At 39.2% G+C, this 21,783-nt stretch overlaps 3 protein-coding genes across 5 annotated transcripts; all 3 read right to left on the reverse strand.

Annotated features, from left to right (window-relative positions):
• Positions 1 to 840: 840 nt before the first annotated feature.
• On the reverse strand, positions 841 to 5,486 carry tmem39b (transmembrane protein 39B). Of its 2 annotated transcripts, none has more exons than XM_085441999.1 (9): positions 5,205 to 5,486; positions 4,428 to 4,625; positions 4,113 to 4,332; positions 3,888 to 3,971; positions 3,356 to 3,510; positions 1,805 to 2,138; positions 1,533 to 1,720; positions 1,316 to 1,436; positions 841 to 1,220 (listed from the first exon to the last, which is right to left on the reverse strand). In XM_085441999.1, the coding sequence occupies exons 2-9, from the start codon at positions 4,556 to 4,558 to the stop codon at positions 987 to 989; spliced, it is 1,467 nt and encodes a 488-aa protein (XP_085298125.1). In that variant the 5' UTR covers positions 4,559 to 4,625; positions 5,205 to 5,486; the 3' UTR covers positions 841 to 986. The 2 variants fall into 2 exon arrangements, with proteins under 2 accessions (XP_085298125.1, XP_085298124.1); XM_085441998.1 differs by having other exon boundaries at positions 4,113 to 4,335; positions 5,205 to 5,477.
• Positions 5,487 to 7,539: 2,053 nt separating this feature from the next.
• On the reverse strand, positions 7,540 to 12,690 carry LOC146686728 (KH domain-containing, RNA-binding, signal transduction-associated protein 1-like). Of its 2 annotated transcripts, XR_014916733.1 has the most exons (11): positions 12,329 to 12,690; positions 11,754 to 11,881; positions 11,462 to 11,578; positions 11,228 to 11,374; positions 10,990 to 11,114; positions 10,487 to 10,754; positions 10,323 to 10,399; positions 10,133 to 10,197; positions 9,847 to 10,023; positions 7,940 to 8,003; positions 7,540 to 7,860 (listed from the first exon to the last, which is right to left on the reverse strand). XR_014916733.1 is itself a non-coding variant. In XM_085441477.1 (9 exons), exons 1-9 carry the CDS (start codon positions 12,492 to 12,494, stop codon positions 9,914 to 9,916), a joined length of 1,203 nt encoding a protein of 400 aa, XP_085297603.1. In that variant the 5' UTR covers positions 12,495 to 12,690; the 3' UTR covers positions 8,728 to 9,913. The 2 variants fall into 2 exon arrangements, 1 of the variants encoding a protein (XP_085297603.1); XM_085441477.1 differs by lacking the exons at positions 7,540 to 7,860; positions 7,940 to 8,003 and having other exon boundaries at positions 8,728 to 10,023.
• A 679-nt stretch (positions 12,691 to 13,369) lies between these two features.
• On the reverse strand, positions 13,370 to 21,742 carry tslig1 (tRNA splicing ligase complex subunit 1). Its single transcript, XM_085440870.1, has 7 exons — positions 21,300 to 21,742; positions 17,673 to 17,697; positions 17,460 to 17,581; positions 17,256 to 17,338; positions 15,171 to 15,223; positions 14,937 to 14,973; positions 13,370 to 14,819 (listed from the first exon to the last, which is right to left on the reverse strand). Exons 1-7 carry the CDS (start codon positions 21,379 to 21,381, stop codon positions 14,733 to 14,735), a joined length of 489 nt encoding a protein of 162 aa, XP_085296996.1. The 5' UTR covers positions 21,382 to 21,742; the 3' UTR covers positions 13,370 to 14,732.
• Positions 21,743 to 21,783: the final 41 nt, after the last annotated feature.

Consider the following 21,783-nt stretch of genomic DNA (forward strand, 5'->3'; position numbering starts at 1 on the left):
TTCTTGTTGTCACTCCAAGCTGCCTGTGTGTGCAGAACCAGAGGAAAGGATGCAGGATGTGGTATGCGTCTGTTTGTTAACAAAAAGATTCGGTTGTTGTATGAATGCAATGCAATGTTTCTCTTACTGCTCAGTAAATTAAACTGACAATGCCACAAAATAGGGAAATGTGGGATCTTGCAACAGAAGAAGCACGATGGCATTGGGACATCTCAGCCTGAGCTCAACCAGCTGGAACATACAGGCCAAACAGTACTATGCAAAAAGCTCAAGCCACCATCATTTCTTTTTATTTTGCTCCCAAGGATTCACACTTTCCCCCAAAAAAATTTAAAAGTGGTATTGAGCAATAATTCTCCAGTTTTTTTGGAAGTCTTTAAAAGCTTTTCTTTGGACATTAGCTGCTTCTTCACTCATTTTCAATCCAGTTCTTGTGTCTTACTATTTTCAAAGGAATGGTGTTTTGGTTTCTAAGCTACTTAGAAAAGGCCATTGTTAAGGAAGGAAAACTGCAAAATTAAACAAGAACTGGACTGAAAATCAGTGGAAACAGGTCTTATGGACCTGTGAATCAGTGTTTCTATTTTCTAAAAAGAGAAGAAACTGTAGTTTTTAAATTCTAAAATTAATGCTTGGAGTCTGGCGAACACCAAGGCATCAAACGGCAAATGAATCCTTCATTTTTAAATCAATCCCAAAAGAAAAAGCATGTAGGATGATTCCACTCCTGCATGGAGTTCCCATTATGAAGGAATCCACAGGGACGGCTATTCATCATTATTACTTGTAAAGAAATTTTGTAAGCAGCGTGGACTGAGAATAAAACAGAATCCAACAAGGTTTAAAGTAATACAAAAATATTTATTTTTATTATGGCAGGTCAGAACAAAAATGTGACACAAAAATGCCGTTTGTAGAAAAAATACAGAGATCTTAGGCTTGTTTATCTTGTTCCAAACGTGAGTGAGACGAACAATAACTTAAGTCTAACTAACTTTGTGGTCTGATGAGTTGTTTGAGTACGAGTATGCCTTTCCAAGAACTATTCTGTCTCTGAGGAGCTTGAAGAAGGCGTAGTAGTTGCTGAAGAGAATCAGGGCCAGCGATATCGTCTGATGCCACTTTTCTGAGCATATCAACGAGTAGAGCTGGTAGAATATCATGGCACCTTCGAGGATGATGAGTATGTTCAATATTCGTAAAGGCTTGTTGAAGAAGAACTAGAGTAAGAAAGAGGATCAGTATGAGCACAGCTCTGTAAAGGATCTGATACCAGTTCTGGTTCTACAAGACCTCTTCATTTAGGTATACTCACATAGAAGCGATAATGGGAAACATCTGATGGGACTGCAACATTATAGTGGCCCATGGCCTTATATACATTCTTATTATGTTTTACCAGGACTCCCTGTGGCCACATGTACTCTTCGGTCCATCTGTGTACAAAAAAAACCAGGTAAAAGTTAGCTTTAAATCTGACTAAAATTAGTCTGACTGAACATAAAATGCAATAAACTAAAAGCAGTGCATACATGTGTTGGAGGACGTTGGAGCAGAGTGAGGGATCTACTTTTTGCCAGCACCCAAGGTGGGCTGCAGCTTTGTGAAGCAGGTCACAATATCGAGGGGGCAGCAAATGCCTCATGAGGATGACTGAGGTACTGACTGACACCAAGATGAAGAGCTCACAAGACCATCGCTTATCCACATACTGGGTACTCTGAAGGCAAATATGCAGAAACTTTGAGAAAAGCTCATAAATCATATTGAATTAAAGTTGCAGTGAAGTCCAACAGTTTCCTACCTTGACAAACCACACGGGTACAAATGCCACATAGTAAGCACTGAGCATTGAGCTGACCAACACCTCCTTCATCCTCCAGTTAAAATCCATCTTCAGGTACTCCACCTCCTTGCGGATTAGGTCAGGGGATAGACAGCAGGCGTGAGTGGGCATGGCCTGGACACCATACAGCTGGCTGGTGTGCTGCTTCCATGTCTCCTTGAGCACAGTCAGATAATCCCTGCCCCGGCCAACGCCGCCAACCTCTTTGGAGCCAATGCTGGTGATGGGTGAGAGCGGAACTGCTCGTCGGAAGTCACAGCTCAGTCGGAACAAGGGAATATACATCCCAAATCTGTGGGGGTGGGAGGGGCTACAGTTAATTTCTACAGATCATAGCAAGACTACAGCTGGGGTTGTAGTAGAAGAGTAAAGAGCATAAACTGAGAGTCACAGATCTTTGTCATATTAGTTCAGAGTCCAATGATACCACATATGGTTTAATATTGCATATGACACACCATCTGCACATATTCTTGCTAGCTCATTTTCCTAGAGCCACCAATGGAAAAATATTTCCACAGGACATGTCAACATATTTAAACGCAGGACCTGCATAGTATGCTCATAATGATTCCTTAGATCAGGGGTGTCAAACTCCAGGCATTGAGGGCTGGTGTCCTGCAGGTTTTAGATCTCACCCTGAGTCAACACACCTGAATCAACTGATTAGTTCATTACCAGGCCTCTGGAGAACTTCAAGACATGTTGAGGAGGTCATTTAGCCATTTAAATCAGCTGTGGTGGATCAAGGACACATCTAAAACCTGCAGGACACCGGCCCTCGAGGCCTGAAGTTCGACACCTGCGATTTAGATGATTCCTTTCAAAAAATAAATAAATAAATAAAAATAAAAACCCACAGTCATGAATCAAGATTTGACCCATAGTATACCAAAGGCTCTGTAATCAAGCACTCTGAGGTTCACCAAACAGAACTTGATCTGCCTCTTGAAATGACATGCAAACAAGCCACGCTATCAAATATGAAAGAGAATAGGAGCTACTTCACTGTAACTGGATTTCTTTATTTAAATATTAATGTGCAGCAAACCAAAGCTGTGTTTTAAGTAGGGCACCAAACAGAGCATGGAAACAAGATGTGAATGTTCACTGGCATAATGTGGTTCACACAACTTTTAAGAGAGGGCAAAAGTTGTGTATACTACAAAAGCTAGTTTTAGTCCAAATGCTTCATATCTATAAGTTAACGACATGTGAAACGTTAGAAGGAGCAAACATAGCTCAAAACAAGTTATTTGCACTGAAAATTCCTTCTGGCGTTTGTGGCCTGTTAATCAGGGGTTAATGTGGGCGGGAACAGTGGTTAAAAAGCAGATGGCTGAATCTACTAAGAGCAGTAACCTTCAGAGCCAACAGCCATGTAGGTCAGCTGATCACAGCACAAAGAAAACAAATGAAGCCACATTAAAACATAACAACTGTTCAATCAGTGTGAGAAAGACAACAAGGATTCAGTAAAATAAGGAAGCCTTGATATACTATACTTACGGGTAGCAGAGGAAGAGCAGGCTGAGGACAGAATAGGTTCTGAAGAGGTAAATGAGAGAGCGGCACAGGCTCCAACCTGTCAGCGTTAGCACTGCGAACCGCGCCATCACTAAAAAGATCGAGTGAGGGAAAGAGAGTTTCCCACTCTGTGACGCCTGAGGCAGAGGAGAAGAGAACAGTCAAATCTTTCACAGCAGGACATGATCAAAGATGTCTGAGAAACCAAGCACAGAAAAATTGAATCCATTAAAATTCTTAAATTTTTAAAAGTGTGCTTCAGGCATGTATCTGAAGATACTGTTTTACTACAAGAAGAATCTTTAAAAGGGAAAATCATTAAACTGAAGTGGAGCTGCGTGCAGACTGATTTCTTTCTTACGTCTCTGTTTCATCTGGCCTTTTCAGCTGGAAATTTCCTTATAAGTATGAAAAAAAAAAAGAACGGGGTACAGTCTTTCTGCATGAGGTGTTTTTGAGAGCCTTGGATTAATAAAAAGTAAAGTGACACAAAAGCCAATAACTGAATTCTTACCTCTTTAACAATGGCTGCGATTAACCTCCTTGCTAGTATGATGATGGTGAACACCAGCATGTTATAATCAATAAGATGGAAGTTCTGTAAAAACATAGATTTTTGCTCCCATGAGATTTTCCACATATTCTGTATAAACTGTGCCTACTGGCCTACACAGAGGTTGATCAACAAAGCAATTGCTGAAACATTCTTTGTCAAAACACTGAACACCCAAGTGCTCACCAGTGATGTGTGTGAGGGAGGGTGAGATGCAGGGTACCACCACACAGTCTTGTAGATGTTGACATAGTGCACAAAGAGCGCAATGAGGTGGCAGAAGAAAAGATGGAGCTCGAACAGCACATTTTGATCCATGGACAACTCTGGGATCTTGCAGTGTTTCAGAGGAACCACAGTCTGGGCCGCGAGAGGAGGACTGGACATGCACGTCCCTGGGCTGTTCCTGCTGACAGATCAGATGGCACAGAAGTTCCTGAAGAGGCCACGGAGGAGGCACACACAGACAGATCGGGCGCAGTGTGTCAGAGTTTGACCTACCTAGTGCGAGATCTCACCCCTGTGACCGGGGAGCTGGTTGTGTGATTTCCATTGCCAACTGAGCCTGAATCGCTGCTTAACGGAGGTCTGCAGTACGTGGTACGATTCGCTCCTCTCCTTCCACCAGCCATTGTGGACACACCCACGGCACACCTCTTTCAATTGTTTTGGTGATATGTCCTCTCCGTGTTTTTGTACCTGTTCGTACAAATGCAGCAGGCGAGAGGATTCATATAGAATATCTGGCCAATACTAAATATTTATTGTGACTTAAACCAGTCTGTAGTATCTATCTATCATGAAAGACACACTGTACTGCCTTAAAACGAGTTAAGTTGACATTGTGAATGGCTTAAATAATAAAACGAGGCGTGCACAGAGCCCAAACAAACAGCAAGGAGACCCCTCTGCAACATGAAGATCTGACATCCAGTGAATCATAAATATGCATGACAAAGGAGTTTTCACCAGCTGCAAAAGCATCCCTCGCTCTAAAGTGCAAGTTTTTGCGGAAGCTGATATTAAAAGCTAAGCTAAATAGCTACACCATTTGCTTCACTCGCGGGTGAAATTTGTTTAGAAAACCGTGTGTGTTAGAGATACAGGGCTGCAAGGCGAACACAACGTGGAGCTACACAATGAGGCACGGACCTCAGTCTGTCCGCCAAGAGCATGCATGCCTAAATATCAAGACTGAGGCCTAGGCTAGCAGTAGCTTTGACTAGCTAGGTAGCTTCTAACCCACCAAACAGGCTAGACAAGGAAATGTACGCTTACCAGTGTCTGATGTCTGAGTCAGATGCTGCTCTGTAGCAGAGATAATGAACTAAACACAATAAATTTTTAGAATATTTATTGAAATAATGGCGTGTATGTCACTGACAGCAGCAGAAACACTCATTGTTGATGTGAAACTAGCCGTAGACAGACGGCGGAGCGGATATGTTAGCGAGCTGTGGGAGGAGAGTAATTTAAAGGGATATTCCACTCATATTTAACCAAGAAAGAAAAGAAAGGCGTTTTTATCGATTAAAATGACGATTTAACACAGGGGTATAAGACTCATTTCAGTTCATGTTTCAGATACACGGAGTCTAAAATGTTCTAATAGTCTACTCTGAAAAACATCCTCCATATATAATTGTTGCTCCTTTACTGTAAAGACATTTTCTTTTAATGTACGATAAATCTTTTTTTGTTTGTTTGTTTTTTTTTTCTTTTACATATTTCAGTAATTCTATCTTGATTTTTCCACTGAACATTTTCTGAGCTGTTTTGCACCTTTTGAAAAGCCTCTCTAATGTTTCCTTATACTTGGTAGTGTACGATCACAGGTTTCTCTATATAATTTTTACGTATTAACTATGTAAATATTATCTAACATTTCCCTACGTATTATTATATATAAATAAATTATAAAATGAATTAATAAATAATACAATTCTTATACAATATATATAGTACGCACAAACTATAATATAGATATGTATATAGAGTATAACAACTTTAGATAAATTGTATTAAAAATACAATTATTACTGTAATTAATACTCTAACCTTTAATCATAAAAAAATGTTAAGGCACAGAATATTTCCTATTTTCTACTGTCACCTACCTTAAAAACATTTTTAAGTGAATTTGTATATTACACAATTAAGAAATGGCAAGTTTTTCGTGTTTTGATGTAGTACAAAACTACTTATTTACTTTGGTGTAGGATGCCATGCTGTAGACAATGACTCTGTCAGTAAGAAGGCTGTAAAACCAATGAAAATACATCAGATTTTATGCCTTGATGTTACAGTTTTCACATTTCTCTGTGTCATTCAGTTGGCTGGACTGGAGTCTTTGGTGCTCTGGTTCTGATCCGTAATCAAGGTGGTGTTGTATGAGATGCAGTGTGGTTTATCACTGCATATTTGCACAATTTGCTGTATGTTTTTTATTTATTCAATTATTTATTAACATTTTACAGTTTTGAAATTTCTTAGTAGCTGGCCACAAGATGAATACTTTCCAGTGAACAGTTTCTCTTCTTTGTATGTTTTTCTTGACTAATAATTTACATCACAGTCCATTGTGAAAAAAATTAAATGTTAATTTTACCTTTATTGATGTACTTGTACCATTTATGGTTTAGTGTACTTTTCTTACTTTTCTTAATTTTAAAGAGCCCTCTAATTATATTAATAACCTGAACACGTCATAGACACCTCAGCTTCACTACTGGAACTTCAACATTATGCACTCCGTACTGTACAGTAATGCCACTGCTTTGCACATGTCTCAACTCTGTATATTTTTATATATTTTATTTATTGTTTACTCTATTTAATTTGTAAAATATGTGTACACACACACACGTAGAAAAATATTTAGTATACACATCCAGAAATGCATATACTATTATATATTGTACATATATTTATTAGTTTCAGATGTAGCCATTCTTGTATTTTGCTTGTTTACATTATTGTATTTTGCACAACTCTGTTGCTTGTGAAGCTCGCACACAAGAATTTCACTCACATGTGCTGTACCAATGTACCTGCACATGTGATGTGACAATAAAAGTGATTTGATTTGAACCTTTCTATAAAAGAAAAGAAACCCAGCGTTGCCGTAAAACTCACACTCACAGTGTGCGGTTCCTTCTTCAGTAGTTGTAGGGCAAAGGTTGCTGATGCAAAGTATGGGAAAACACCAGAAATGTACTCCCTTCTGCGCAGTTTTTTGCAGAGCTATGCTAAGCCATCCAGCGGGCTACACTGGACCACTTAGTTGGCCATTTCTAGCCTGCGAGCCATATCTTTAACTTCCCTGTTTCTGCACAGGATAATAAAAGTAACCTTTGTACAGATCAGTCTGCAATAACTGTAATGCATCTCTGTATAATTTTATAGCTTGCTTGGCCAAAAATCTAAATTAACAGACTACTTTTCCACAGTTACTGGTGCCCTGCCAAACAAAAACCTCATTACAACTCATGTGTAGATGGATGTTAAATTAGATCTTGCAAGAAAAATCTCAGTCTTGCACATACATGTTTAGAAAAGTGTGTCCAATATCCAAAGATTAAATTCTCATGATTAAAAAAGGGACAAAAATGAATGGCTTTCACTTTAAAAATAGTTTTATTGATTTACTTCATGAGATAATGACAAACATCCTGTCAGCTCATTAACATCAAAGAATAATAAGGCACCATCAATAGAAATCTGTCATTTTTTGTTCTTTTATTGTTAAATAAAAATGCAGTTAAAAAGAGTAAAATCTGTACAGATTCAAGAACGAGCATTCATTTAATGCCCGTACACCCATCAATGCTAAAGCAATCTTACACAAAAGTCAAGCTCTCTCTCACTCCCTGAGAGACGCCTCAGTCTCAGAGACACTGCAAGGCCTCTGCCCTTTCCAGGAACGTCAATGGACCTGCTAACGACAGAAAGGAGAACTTAATCAGACGTAACAACAAAGCCAACACTTATGTGGCAATTTCCATTCAACTGACCTTAAAAGGTCTGCCAACGCCGGAGTTCAATATATCAACTGCACCTACGCAGTTCTCAGACAACCTAAGAGGAGAAAACTAAATGAGATCTGGAACTCAGAAGTGCCAACACTCAAACACAGCAGGTAAAAACCATGCAAACTAATTTTATATTAAAAGTATCATGCAACTCAAGCATTTTTTTTCCCTTTCGTCTCCACCAATGAGTTTTACGGCTTTGAGAGTGCTACTAGTAATTTTCATTTAATCTACAATCTATAGAATTATCAAGATGGTAATAAGTATTAGGTGAAATGAATGGGCAATTCTCGTTTTGTTTCTTTTTAACATTTGAGCAAGAGTTGCATCAACACCATATTGTTTTATGCGGCTTATTTGGCCTGGAATGGACTACTAATAGCATAATTTTGTAATTAAAAATATGTTTTGGATGTTTTGGATGACTTGCATTACTTGGATGTTTTGCACAGAAAAAAAAAAAAAAATTCTAAAATGAGTGTTGGGGTTAGTTTTACCTTCTTGTGGCGATCTTTAGGCTTTTAGAATCCTCTCCCTCTGCGATTTTTTTCTTTTATAAAAACCAGCCAGCATGACTTTGCATCAAAGTCAAGTAAGATCCCTGCAAGCTTGATTTGAAATACTGTTGAAATTCGGTTATTTCAAGCGGCTGAAGATGCACGGCTCTCTTGAGAGCTTGAAGAGATGCACTAACTAAAGGTTAAATGACAATACATGTTCAAGCACTAATATCACTTTCAAGTCAAACATGTATTTGGCAGCACATTACCTCAAGGAACGATGAGCTTTATTTAATTTCAGTTCCCCCCCCTTTTTTTAAGGTGTCATTACAAGTGGCATTTAGATAAAATTTTGAAGACAGGCGAAGAGGATAGACTTCTTGTAGAAAAAAACCAAACCCAAAACAAAAAACCAAACACTGCTTTGGAATTTTAAAAATCAAAGTTGACGTGTATACATACAGCTTATTCAGCATTGTTGAAAACCACTGAGGACCATTTTCACAAACTGGAGATAATCCTTTGGTACAACAAAGGCAAAAATACCATGTTTAGGTTGATTAAAAAGAAACTAGAAACTTTATTGAAACACGCACTGCAGAAAGACATTGTTTTTTTGGGGATGTGTTTAGTTACCTATTTAGTCAAAAGGTACACAAGCATTAAGCATTTTGGAGACGGCACGACTTAAGCATACACAGTTTTCCTAAGGTTATATACAAAAAGACCGAGTTGGCTGTAGTCTTACGTACACAGTAAGTTATTAATCCTTCAAGCTTTACAAGAATTAGTCGATCAGCGATGATTTTGCAAGTAATAGAGCGACTTTTCATAAAATACCAATTGTAAAAGGGTGGCAGAAAATAAAGGCCTTTATTCTTTGTCAAATGGATTTCTACAGTTATATTTTGTTTATTTGCTCTTTGGGAGTAAAGTCACATAACTAGATTTGTAATCCAATATAAACAAATAAGACCGTTTTAATCAAAATGGTTCTATTTGAGTTTGCAACTAAATCTGTTTAAGTTATTATAAATTTACAAATGGAGTCATTATGAATAATTTCTGTCCAGTCATGAAGGACTTTTTTTTACAAAACAAATGCAGCCTATGTGAGAAAATTTTAATCGCCACAATCACAGTTTGTGCAGGAACAAAAATATTTACCATCAAATATCTAACAAAAAAACGAAACTAAAAAAGTCATTTTGTTAGTTCTGTTTATGTCACTAAGACCTTAACTACGCAACTGAAACAAACAATAGGGAGAAAAATGTTGCTCCTCTGGCACTAGGATACATCCAACAAAATGTCCTAGGTTTTAAAAATAAAAAGAGAAAAGAATGTTTTAAATAAAACCATTAACAAGGGAAACGAGAGGGAAATTACTTTTGTAAAGTCAAGTGTGAGTTACAATCGGAGACAGTTGCCACTGCAACTCTCTACCAGTAGTTGTTCAGTATCTTGGGTAAGGATGCTCTCTGTACGATCCCTTCGCCTGCCTAGATGGAGGGGCCTTGCCTCCAGCCCCGGCACCGGACCACGAGTTGTCCCAATCATCTTGAGCTACAAGAAGTCACAGAAAAGCAGAGGAAACCAAAAAAAGGATGCAAATATCAGCTAAGTCTGAAAGCAATAAAGCAAAAATAAAGATACGTGTGATTTAAAGACTTACCATAACCGGCCTCATATGATGGATCCTGGGCTTCACCGTGTCCATAATCATAATACTCTGTATCCCTGGGGGCACATCACCAACAAGGGTTAAGAAGGTATACTTAAATTATACCTAAATTAAAAATTTTATTTAAAACAACAAAAACACACATTAAAGAGACATGTTACATAAATTAAACTTGACTTACGCAGGGGCAGAAGGCTGGCTATAATAATTATCATATCCCTCATATGCCGGCTCTGCATAAGAGTCATCATATGCAGGCTAGACAGAAAGAAAAGAGGCAACATCATGAATCTGCGCCATTCCCATTCATGCCAAAAATGCTGTCAAATAGGATTCAGCACTTACATAATCCTCATAAGCATCAGGCTTTGACCCTGTTGCTGAAGGTGGAACCTGGTGTTGCTGGTGAGACAAGGCTGCCGAGGGGAGCATCCTGGGAGCCCCTGCTGCAGGCGGTCTGGAGCGAGGAGCAGAGCCTCCTCTAGTAGGAGCAGAAGGAGGTCCACCCCGACCAGACGGAGCACCTCTTGGTGCACCACCTCGCCCCGGTGCTCCGCGTGGAGCCCCACCGCGCATCGCTCCCCGAGGAGCCCCACGTGGCATTCCTCGGCCCCTGTTAAATCAGAACCATTAACCTACTTAGCCAAACCAGATGCAAAAAACGGACTCCACGTTAGTGTTCTGCAGATACATTTTAGTTTACTGAGAAACATTTGTAATTTTAAGTTTGTGTGAATCTTACATCTGCAACAAGCACATATTCAACCCGTTAAGGCATTCTTTTCAGGTAAGTGTGTTACCAGACAACATGTATTGTAGTACACTATGTCACAGATTCCAGCGCATACCTTGGTCCTCCAGCACCAGGTGGTCCACCTCTGCCCCTTCCTAGAGGACCACCTCGCCCCCTCGAACCATCCTGGGATCCATTCAGGAACAGTGGATCCATGTATGGATCGTGCTCACCAGGTTCCTGTTCATGTGGCAACAGACAAACATGCATACCATTACTGCAGAGCAGTGAGGAATCAGTGGATCTGTTAGAAAGTTTGATTCTTGCATCAAGATGTCTCTCCGCACACATACCGGGATAAGGAACTTCTTCACCTCCTCCATGGCGTGAGCCATGCGCAGGTACGCTTCTGGTATGGGTGCCGTCACCTCGATGAACACATGCAGTTCCATGGCGAGGTGAGCATATTTAGCCTCACCCCCCTTTCTAAATTCTTCCTCCTAAAAACAATGAGCGCACAAAACTAATATAGCCAGAGGAGTGATGCAGGGCAATAAGACAGAAGCAAAGGAAACCGTTAGACAAACCTTGTTCTTGTCCCTCATGGAACCTTTACCCAGAACTGAAATCTTTGCTCCGGTGTCCTCTTGCAGCCTCTTGATTGTGCTACCCTGAGGTCCCAAAAGCTTTCCCACAAAGTTGACCTGCAACAAATTCATAATTCACGTCAGCACCTCAGAGACACCCCTCTTCCCCAAAAGGGGAAAAAAAAAACTAATTAAGTAGAGTGTGAGAAATCAGTACAATTAATAATCTGTTAGATCAGCTGATTGAATCGCCTAGGTGGTTAGGGCGCTATGTAAATGGGAAAAGACATACCCTAGGGTACTGCTTGGTGGGAATGAGGACACGCTCCTTGAGCTTCAGATTCTTGGTCGCAAACAGGTCCAGGTATGTTTCCTTCTCAGGCTCTTTCTTGGTTTCACCTTTCTGGATCCTCTCAATCTCTGCAGGAATTAAACACGATTAAAAAGCTGACATTCATGAACAAATGCATTTCAAATAATAGACGAAAGCTATTTTTTTCAGATGATATGGGTTACGATTCCCTGCGTCATCCGAAGATGAAACGGCAGGTAAAGCTTTGCATGCATTTGGGTTGTAGTTAGCAAATAGTCGCCTCGAAATCGCAGCTGTTCGTCGTTAAGTATCGGTGTTAGCTGATGAGTAAACACGATTAAAATCCCATCAGAACCGTTGAGAGCAAGTGATTTAATTACACAGCTTCAAATACACACTGGACAACGACCTGACCCACATCGCTAACAACCACGTGCTTAATGCGCCATTGTTCAGGCCTCTCGACTCGGCTAAGAAGGGACAAAAAAAACAGGCCCCGACTCGAGCTAACTAGCCCGGGTTAGCCTTTATGTTAAAGCAAATAGCGACATTACCTGCAGATATGAGTTTCATTGCATGCGTGAACGATGAATCCAGGCTATCCTTTTCCGCCAGGAGCTCCGGGAGGTACTTAGTGTCTTCCATTTTGATCTTATTCTCTGCTGGGCTTGACTCTACGGCGGGCTCTATGTTGCTCTTATTAGCATTCGCTTGACTCATAACGCACGAACGAAGCTCGGCTCAGTTCGTCAAGCTTCTCCCCTTTAAAACGAAAATGCAACAAGGAAAACGGTGTAGTTAGTAAAGGGCCCACCGGCGTCTTCTCCGCTGCAAGTCGTCGCACTTTTCCTCAGCAGACAAAGGAGGGTGGATGGCGCAGCTGCATTTCAGTGAGGGGGAGGAGGGAACCCGGAAGGCGACCGTGACGTCACTGCAAGAAGCTCCAGAGCCCTGATTACCTGCTGTTACAGCACTGTGCCAAAGTCAGAGCAAACCTTGTTTTATTGTCTGTTTTTTCATTTATTTGAGGGGATTTCTTTTAAGGTACTTTACCCAAACGTTGTGCCTATTTCTTTACTTGATTTTATGGAAAATTCCAAAGAAACCACGGTTGACAGGGATAAAACAAGGAGCTTTTATCGCAAACTTGATACTTCCCAGCACGGTGTGGAGTGTGCTCTGAAAAAACTTTGAGGAAAATCGAGGACAAAAAAAGGGTAGTATTTAAGGCTAAACAGCCATCTACAGCAGATGAATGGTATATGAAAGCAATGTCCTTAAGAAACAGCGAGGGGAATCCAGCATAGACCTGACACAGGACCTGAGAGATGCATTTTAGTTCGCAGAAGCCTCAAAGCCTGGTCTCAGTGGTAGAGTGGCCATAAGAAACCATTCTCAAGGAAGGGAAACATGGAGAAAAGGGCTGAGGCATGCCAAATTACATGAGACCTGCACAGTGGTAGCATGTTTTACTGATGATCTGATCAGAGAACAGAACAAAAAAAAAAGCATCCATCAACCAAAGAAGAGCTTTGAATGTCCTTCAAGAAGCAGGAAATTGTAGTCTGACAAAATCAACCAGCACAAAACACAAATGATCTTTGGGTTCTTTAATCTGAGTTTTAAAATTAGTATTCAGATGACAAAAATAAAGAAACTTGAAAATAAATTAGTTCAGACAGTTCTCACAAGCATACAGCAAACACCACTACACACCATTTACCCACATCTACAATAGTCTGGATTATGATATAAGTTATTGTAAAATGTCAAACCAAAGTTTTGAAATTCAATACATACAAACTGTCCAGTGCATCAGTCCAGAACATCATCAAAACAGACCACACGGGTTTTCAAAGGCCAGCTCCGTTTACAAACAAATAATAATATAATTTGTAATGATTTAAGCTCTCAACTATCAGCTCACACATCACACATGAATGAGTCAGTTCAGGTTGAATTTTCGGAGGTGCTTGGTGGGCACTGCAGCAAGAAGAAGCTATAATATCAATGCAGATAATGTTCTTTCTCAGTTATCTGAAGCACTACAGGATATACAACATCCCGTTTTAACACTCTATTCTGTTTTGCCTGGTATTTGTATTTAGTCAATGACCAAAACAGTTCTCTTATACATAGAATACTGCTGCCTGTACTTTCCGTTATTCATACAGGCAGATTCCTGGTATTATACCGCTTTGTCTGAGATATCTATTGAAAACAAGCTTTGGACGTGTCTTAGAAAAGCTTTGTTCAGTTACTCTCTGGAAACAAGACAAGCCCAGGCATGAATATCCTGATGTCTAATGCAGGGAAGTGTTTTGTAGAATACGCTCATCTTACATTTGATGTATGAACAGGTTTAAACAGTTCAAAAAGTAGACGCAGTGTACATTTGGAATATTTTGCTGTGTTGAACTCAGTAAGTTGTGCATATTTTTTCCAATTTGATATTCTTTGCTAAAATATGGTGATAAATGATGACCTTTTTGCACTTCTGTCCTATTTAATCGCAACACTTCTATAAAATACTTAAAACTGAGATTTTAAGTTGAAAAACAGGTGACTCAATTGTATGTCAAAGGTAAACATTTGCTTATTTATTTATTTACAATGAGATATAATGCATCAACACACCTTCAAAACCATCACACATAAGAGTAATAATCTCCTAAAATGAAAATTTGAGCTTAAATTTGGTAATTGTGACTTCAGGTGCACAGTTCAAATTCAGTGTATTCCCTCCAAATAATTGATATCCCTCACAAGTCTCATTTAAATGTAAGGCTAATTTTACAATTCTTTTTTAAATTTAAATAAAGAGTTGAGCTTACATGCCCCAAAAAAGACAGTACTAATCAAAAATCAGTGCGCTGAATTAAAAGGCCACTTAAACTGGTCATGTAGACTTCCCACTTTTACTGAACCATTGAGTGTGAGCTTCTTCTCGCAGTTGTATCAGATATCAATGATGGCAAATATTTCTGGTTTTTCTTTATCGTGGATTTGCATTGCTGAATATGTGATGGCTTTCACCTCAGTTCCCTAGAAGGACAACAAATGACATAAGTTACTGTAGTTGCATTGTAGTTTTGTAGCATTAGTTATTCATTTTATGTATTTCTTCTAATGAGTGTCATTTTACTTCTTTGTCTGGCTTACCTGTGGGTGCTTTTCCAGAGAAAATTCTTCGCCCCACCTTTCATAAACCAAAGAAAAATAAAGCAAAGAAAGTAAATTAAAACTTTTTTGCATGTCCTGATCAAGTTTGACCTTTGCCTTAAAAACAAATTACAAAGTTGTTCCACATTAGCTCGGGTTTGAATTGTACGTAATACTTTTTTAAAATAAATATCAAGATAACTTCAGTGTTATTGAGGAGGACCCCAAACTTACCCAATGGAGCGAATCTTGAAACGCATTCTGTCAATATGTAAAACTTTGACCTCCTGATGAACAGATATGACAAAATTGTTAGCACTTCATAAATGTAGCAACTTCATAACTGTAATGTAAATAAGGAACAGTAGCAAAATTACTTGCAGCCTATTATATTTAGAGATGGTGATTATATTAAAAAAAGAAGGGAAAAAAGATAATATTACCAGTTGTTTTGGGTAAGTTCATCACCACATTTAAAACTAAACAATCATGATCTGATTTAAGTGCAGAGTTTCAGCTTTAATATTAAGGAGTTTAACCAAAGTACAACATTAGGAATTACAGACATTTTTATCCACAGTCTTCCATTATCAGAGGCTCAAATGTAATTGGATAAACTAAAATAAAATAAAATTGCTGCTTGTTTGTGGGTCTCTCTGCCTTCAATTTTATATTCAGTAACTGAAAAGCATGCTCAGCTGGTTACTGACGTGGCCATTGAAGAATATCCCATTTCTGTTTCCTTAAGAAACTCAATTTGCACTGTGAAACGCAGAGTCTGAGCAAGGTGTACGGCCCTGTACACTAAAAATTCATCCAGCTGTTTCTATCAGCAGCCACACCACCAGTACTAACTAGATGGTAAATGGCCTGCATTTGTATAGCGCTTTTCTAGTCCATAGGACCCCAAAGCGCTTCACACTACATTCAGTCATCCACCCATTCACACACACATTCACACACTGGCGATGGCAAGCTACATTGTAGCCACAGCTGCCCTGGGGCGCACTGACAGAGGCGAGGCTGCCGGACACTGGCGCCACCGGGCCCTCTGACCACCACCAGTAGGCAAACACAGGGTTAGTATCTTGCCCAAGGATATTTGGCATGCAGCCAGGAGGCAGCCTGGGATCGAACCACTGACCTTCTGATTAGTGGCTGACCTGCTCTGCCACCTAAGCTACAGCCACCCCTAGAGGCCCAGTTGAACTGGCAGTCCTACATGCTCATGCCATAACATCGCCTCAACTATGTTTGACAGATGATGTGGCATCTGTGTGATCATGAGCTGTTTCAGTCTGTCTCCTTACTTTTGTGAGCAGGCTCTTTGTTTTCTTTTATGTTCTGATCTGATGTCCTTGTTGCTGAGTGTAACCAGTGGTTTCCACCTTGCTGTAAATCCTCTGTTTCCATTCATGAAGTTGTCTTTTGATTGCAGACCTTGACAATGGCACGCCTACCTCCTCGACAGTGTTCTTCTCTATGTGTTGTGAAGTGGTTTTACTTAATCCAAGAAAGATTTCTTCAATCATCAACTTTAGTTGTCTTCTGTGGTCTTTCAAGGCTTTTGATGTTGCTGAGCTGGCCAGATGATTCATTCATTATTTTACAGAATGACCACATTGTTGATTTGACCACTTAAAGTTTTTTTCCATTTCCTTTTTAGGTTTTTTTTTTTTTTCCAGACTAAGATGGCTTCCTTCACATGCGTCGACCACTCTTTGGACCTCACATTGAGAGCTCCAGTAAAAAGCTATAAAATGCAAAAATAAACTTATATAATCAAATCCAGACCATTGTAGTCATTTTGTCTTGAAGTAATCAGGAAGAAGGCCTCAACAGACCACGAAACAGCTTGGAAGTCAATTGTCCAATTACTTTGGAGAATCTGAAAATAAGCGACTGTGTATATAATTCTTGAATAGTGATGCCGTATTTCTGCTAAACCCTTGAATTAAAACTAAAGTTGCTTCGGGGAGTGTATAGAGGCAAAATGACAAAAACAGGGTCAAAATGCTTATGGATCTGTTTCATTGGGCCTATAAAAATGTGGCTTGACATAGAATTTGGAGATGGTTAAGATAGCAATACATGTTGCTTTCTGTCCTGCTTTCATAGAAATGTATGAAGTCTATATTATTTTTCCGTGTCAAGGAAAGATTTTATACTTACCCATTTAAGTCATAATTTATATCAAAACCGATCTATTTTATAAAGGCTCAGGTCTCAAATGCTTTTGCAAACAAAAACAGATATGCAATCAATGTAAATAAGTTTAAAGTACATGTTAAGTAATACACAAGTGACCAAGATACTCACCCTGGGAATAAAGAAAAGATCTGCACTAAACTTGTATAACCAATCATCTAGGAAGTGGAAGAGAAGCGACTCCATGTCTTCACCTTTTAGGAACAAAAACATACACACAGACTTTAGCTGATCTGCTCTGCAAACAGCCAGACTGAGACAGGTAGAAAGTAGGTACAACTGGAGTCGGTTGAAATCTTGGTGACAGACTCTCACCCTCCGACTCCACTTCAACTGTATCTATCGGTTCCACCGTCTCTGTGTCCGTCATGTAGCCGAACATGCCCATGGCACACTGCTCAAAGGCTTCCTCCAAAGAGTCTCCCCAAGAGTGAATTCTTGGAAAAGAAAAAAGAAGGGGTTTTTTTTTGTTAAAAACTAAGAAAAAAACAGAGGAACATGGTTTTACTATACCAAAAAGGTACTCACTGTACATCTGCTGTGTGATCCAGGTCTGAAACGATTTAAAAAAAAAAAAAAAAGAGGCGATATCATGAGTTGACTGAATTAAAGTCCTAAGAAAGTCTTGCCAGTGGCAGCAATCCTGAAATGTCTCTAGGTACTTATTTGAGCATTTATTTTGAAGAACTTAATTAACTTTTTTTTTTTTTTTAGGTAGCTCTTTAAAACTACAGAATTAGACCCATGATGGAGCCTTGAGGTACACCGCAAGTTTGTATTTGTATGTACCTTTATTTTGAACATGTTAAAATAGTATAACAACAACAGTTGTAAAAAGAGACAACAAAAGAAAAACAAGAGATTGGTGTAAAACTTGATGGGTTTGTAGCCTCAAGATTAGTTTTCTTGACATGACATGAAGAACGCATAATTGCATCTTTAAAGTAGACTGGCAACCTCCATACAACTCTGACATAGAAGAACTGGGTGGCTCACTATTGTGCACATTAGTTCTCAGGGCCCTATTTCAGGAAGCCGGTTTAGAAAACTCAGAGTGAAAAACGATACTCAGGGTTGAGTAACCCCGAACTGTCCAACTCGGAATATTCGGTTTCAGAAAGGCCGATAACAATTAGTTCAGTCAACGCGGAGTTGCTTTAACCCCAAGTTAAGCGCGCGCACGAGGATACATAAAGCCCTGATTAGTGGAGTACAGATTAAGCGAGTCACCATGGAGACGGAGGGAAAGAAGGCGCGGTCAATGTATTTTACAGCGCTTGAGGCCGAAATTCTGATGGCAGCATATGCCGATAACATGCAAATTCCGCGGAAAAAAAGTAACACAGCCTCAGCTGCAAAAGAAAGGGAGCATGGATGGCAAAACATAGCCGACAGAGTCAATGCGTGAGTGTTAATTTAAACATTGATCTAGGGATTTCCACCCATTTAACATGTTATTTTATTATATTATATTTTATTTTATTTTTTATTTTATACATTTGATTTTGTGATGTGATTTGAGGGCAGGTGCAACCCAACAGGCCCCAAACGTTCCTGGCAGCAAGTAAAAATGAAATATAAAAATATAGTCCAAACAGGTAAGGTGTAATTGTATTATGAGCCATAGTGCTTGGTCTGTTTGTCCGATGTAAATCAATTGCAGTTAGAGGCTACATTAATTTCCTTTCTGTAAGCACTTATTGAAATTATCTGAGCACATTACAAGTACATATTTGCTTACTCTGTATGCTCAAATGTGACCCGTTATAGCCAACAGAAAAAAAGCGGAGGCCCGAAAAACAGGTGGGGGTCCTCCACCACCACCACTCACAGAGGCTGAGCAGTTGGCTTCCACATTTGTGATAATGTTGGCAGCATCACATATGATCTTCACAGTGCAGAGAACACAAATTAGCATCCATTACTATAATGAAATAATTTGTTAGTTTGAAATGCTACAGGGAACTATGTACCTGCACATTAATGCTGTGGAAAGACTTCCTGTTCACATAGTCTCCTTCATTTACTGAAGGAGCAATGATTGGAATGTGAGTGCCATCTATACAGCCAATCACGCCTGGGAACCGTGAAAATAAATGTAAAATTTAAGTAGTAGTTCAAGTATCACCACATCATGAATTAAGTTTCGTTCATCCTGATACCTGCAATTTTGTGGCATCCCTCTTTGATGAATCTTGTGGGTCTATGACCGGGGAACACCACAGACGAGTGCAGGAGACGTTTCAGTGCAACTGTAACATTCCTGACTGATGTAAGTATCAAGCGCTGTAAGTATTTTACAGCGCTGTAAGTATTTTACAGCGCTTGAGGCCGAAATTCTGATGGCAGCACATCAGAATTTCGGCCTCAAGCGCTGTAAAATACATTGACCGCGCCTTCTTTCCCTCCGTCTCCATGGTGACTCGCTTAATCTGTGCTCCACACAGCAAATTCAAAAGTGTTAAATGTTTCGGTGTTAATAGTCTTCTTGCAAAAGTAGAGTTAATTTTACTCTAAGCAGAGTCACATTCTTTTAATGTAACTCTGAGGTGTAAAATGATAGTAGTTAAAATCGAGTGTTAAAAATGAGTCAAATCTGGAGGTGTTACAATGGAAACATTAACTCTTGACCTCTTAACTCTGAACTCCTACAGGGGCTATGACACCAATAGAGTAAATTCACAGACTCCGCCCCCAGCACGGCTCCAATCGAAGCTGAAGCGAAGCCGTTTCAGAACATTTTGCTCTACATATTTGAGTTGTTTGCTATGCTTGGTAAGTCATTTTTTCAAAGATTGTTTCAATTATTATTATTAGCTTTTACTTCTGTGGCTCTTTGGAGTTGAGACAAAGCTGTGTGAAAGGCATTAGCCATGTTGCTCGCTGATAGCATAACATTCTGTTTTAGCTAGCTGAAAGGTATTGTTTGCGGGCAAATACCACAGCCTTGAAAAAAAGCTTGCATGTGAATTTTCAGTCAAACTTTTGGTCAAATACGCCTAAAACAATGTGTAGAATGTGAAATGTTGGTATAATGGTGCTGCTTGAAGCCTGAAAACGATCGCCCATAAAAAAGCGAGCAAACAGCAGTAGCAGACGTCCTGACTCGATTCTACGTTAGCATTTAGATCCCTCCAGAGTTTTGTGCACACGGTTTAGGTAAAAATGAAAAAGGTTGCGGTTTTACATTTAGTTCAGTATTACCTGTTGCCTGTGTTCTTGGCTTTTGGGAAAATACTTTACACAAGTAATGGCTCAAAGAGGATTCCTTTTTTTTTTTTTTTTTTTTTTTACTGTGCTGCAATTGTTTACTGGATTATTTGTGCCATTAATTAGTGTCAACTAATTTTTATTCAATCTCCGCACAGGATATGCTTGTGAAGATGGAATATGGGGGAGAGCAGAAGTGCGTTGAAGTTCCACAGAGGGATGAATGAAGGACATGCATATTGTATTGAAGAAATAAATGATGAGAATGCTGTTATTTGCATTTACCATGTCAGACCTTTTGATAAACAAAATTCTAATGAAAGTGAGAACATGTATACTGTTACATCTTTCAGAAAATGTTTTGAAATTGTGGTGCACAGTTCAGAATAAATAAACTGAACTAATAAATAACAGAATAAATAAAAATGATTTTATTTTTCACGAAACTGTATAGTTTCGTGAAAAATAAAATCTCTTTCACACAAATGTAAAAAAACTGGACATATTAAAGATCTTTTTTGAATTTGAATTTTGAGACAAAATTTAACACGAACAATCCTTTTAGCTCACTGAAATCAAAATTAAACTAGACTTTCTGTGACGTTGTTTTGATAAATCAAGTAATGGTAAAGGAACTATTGGCATTGGAAGTCGGAGTTTTCATTTCCCACGTGGAATTTTCAACTGGAACTCAAAGTACGATCGGGAAGAAAAATCAGGATTTGTTTTTCGCCTTGAGAACACAGTTTGTTTGTTTATTTTTCGTTCAAAAGCACCGCTCCCACACGTTTATGAACAGAGCCCAGTTATAGTCGGGGTGATTGTTGGTGGTGACATGAGGGGGCGGTCCAGCTTAAAATATTGACAACTCGGAAATCTAGACTTCCATTGAAACCAGCATCGTGGTTGGTGCTCCGACTTTAAGTATCATAACTTCGCACTTACATTCATATTTCTTGTTGATCGGCGGGTATTTGGATTTGACAGCTTCCTGTGCTTCTGTCAAGTCTAACACACGATCGTCCATTGTAGATCGAAGCTTGTTGAAAAAGGCAGACGTTTATCTAGACCATGTCCGTGTGTTCTTCTTGAATTTCCGGGCAGGCTTGACTCACCGTACTACTTCCGTGAAAGACGAAGAACACATTTTTTTCTTCGCTCTCTTTTTTCATTGTTACACAATGGATATATTAACAGAAATACTTAAACAAATAATAAATTGTAAAAATTACTAGCAATAGGAACCTCTAGAGAGTTTATAGAGCATATACGCGTATGTATATGTTATAGAGCTAGTCCTTGCAAAACAGGGCATTCAGCTGTCATGAAAAATGGCCAACTTATTCAAAACGGCCTAAATACTACCTATTATTACTAGTATCGTTATCGTTTGCAAATACCGGAAGTTACTTTTTTTGGCACAGCACCG

This window comes from Copadichromis virginalis, linkage group LG19 (assembly GCF_057382275.1).
Source record: "Copadichromis virginalis isolate Kocher_CV1m ecotype Utaka linkage group LG19, C_Virginalis_male_GT1.1, whole genome shotgun sequence".
Lineage (NCBI taxonomy): Eukaryota > Metazoa > Chordata > Actinopteri > Cichliformes > Cichlidae > Copadichromis > Copadichromis virginalis.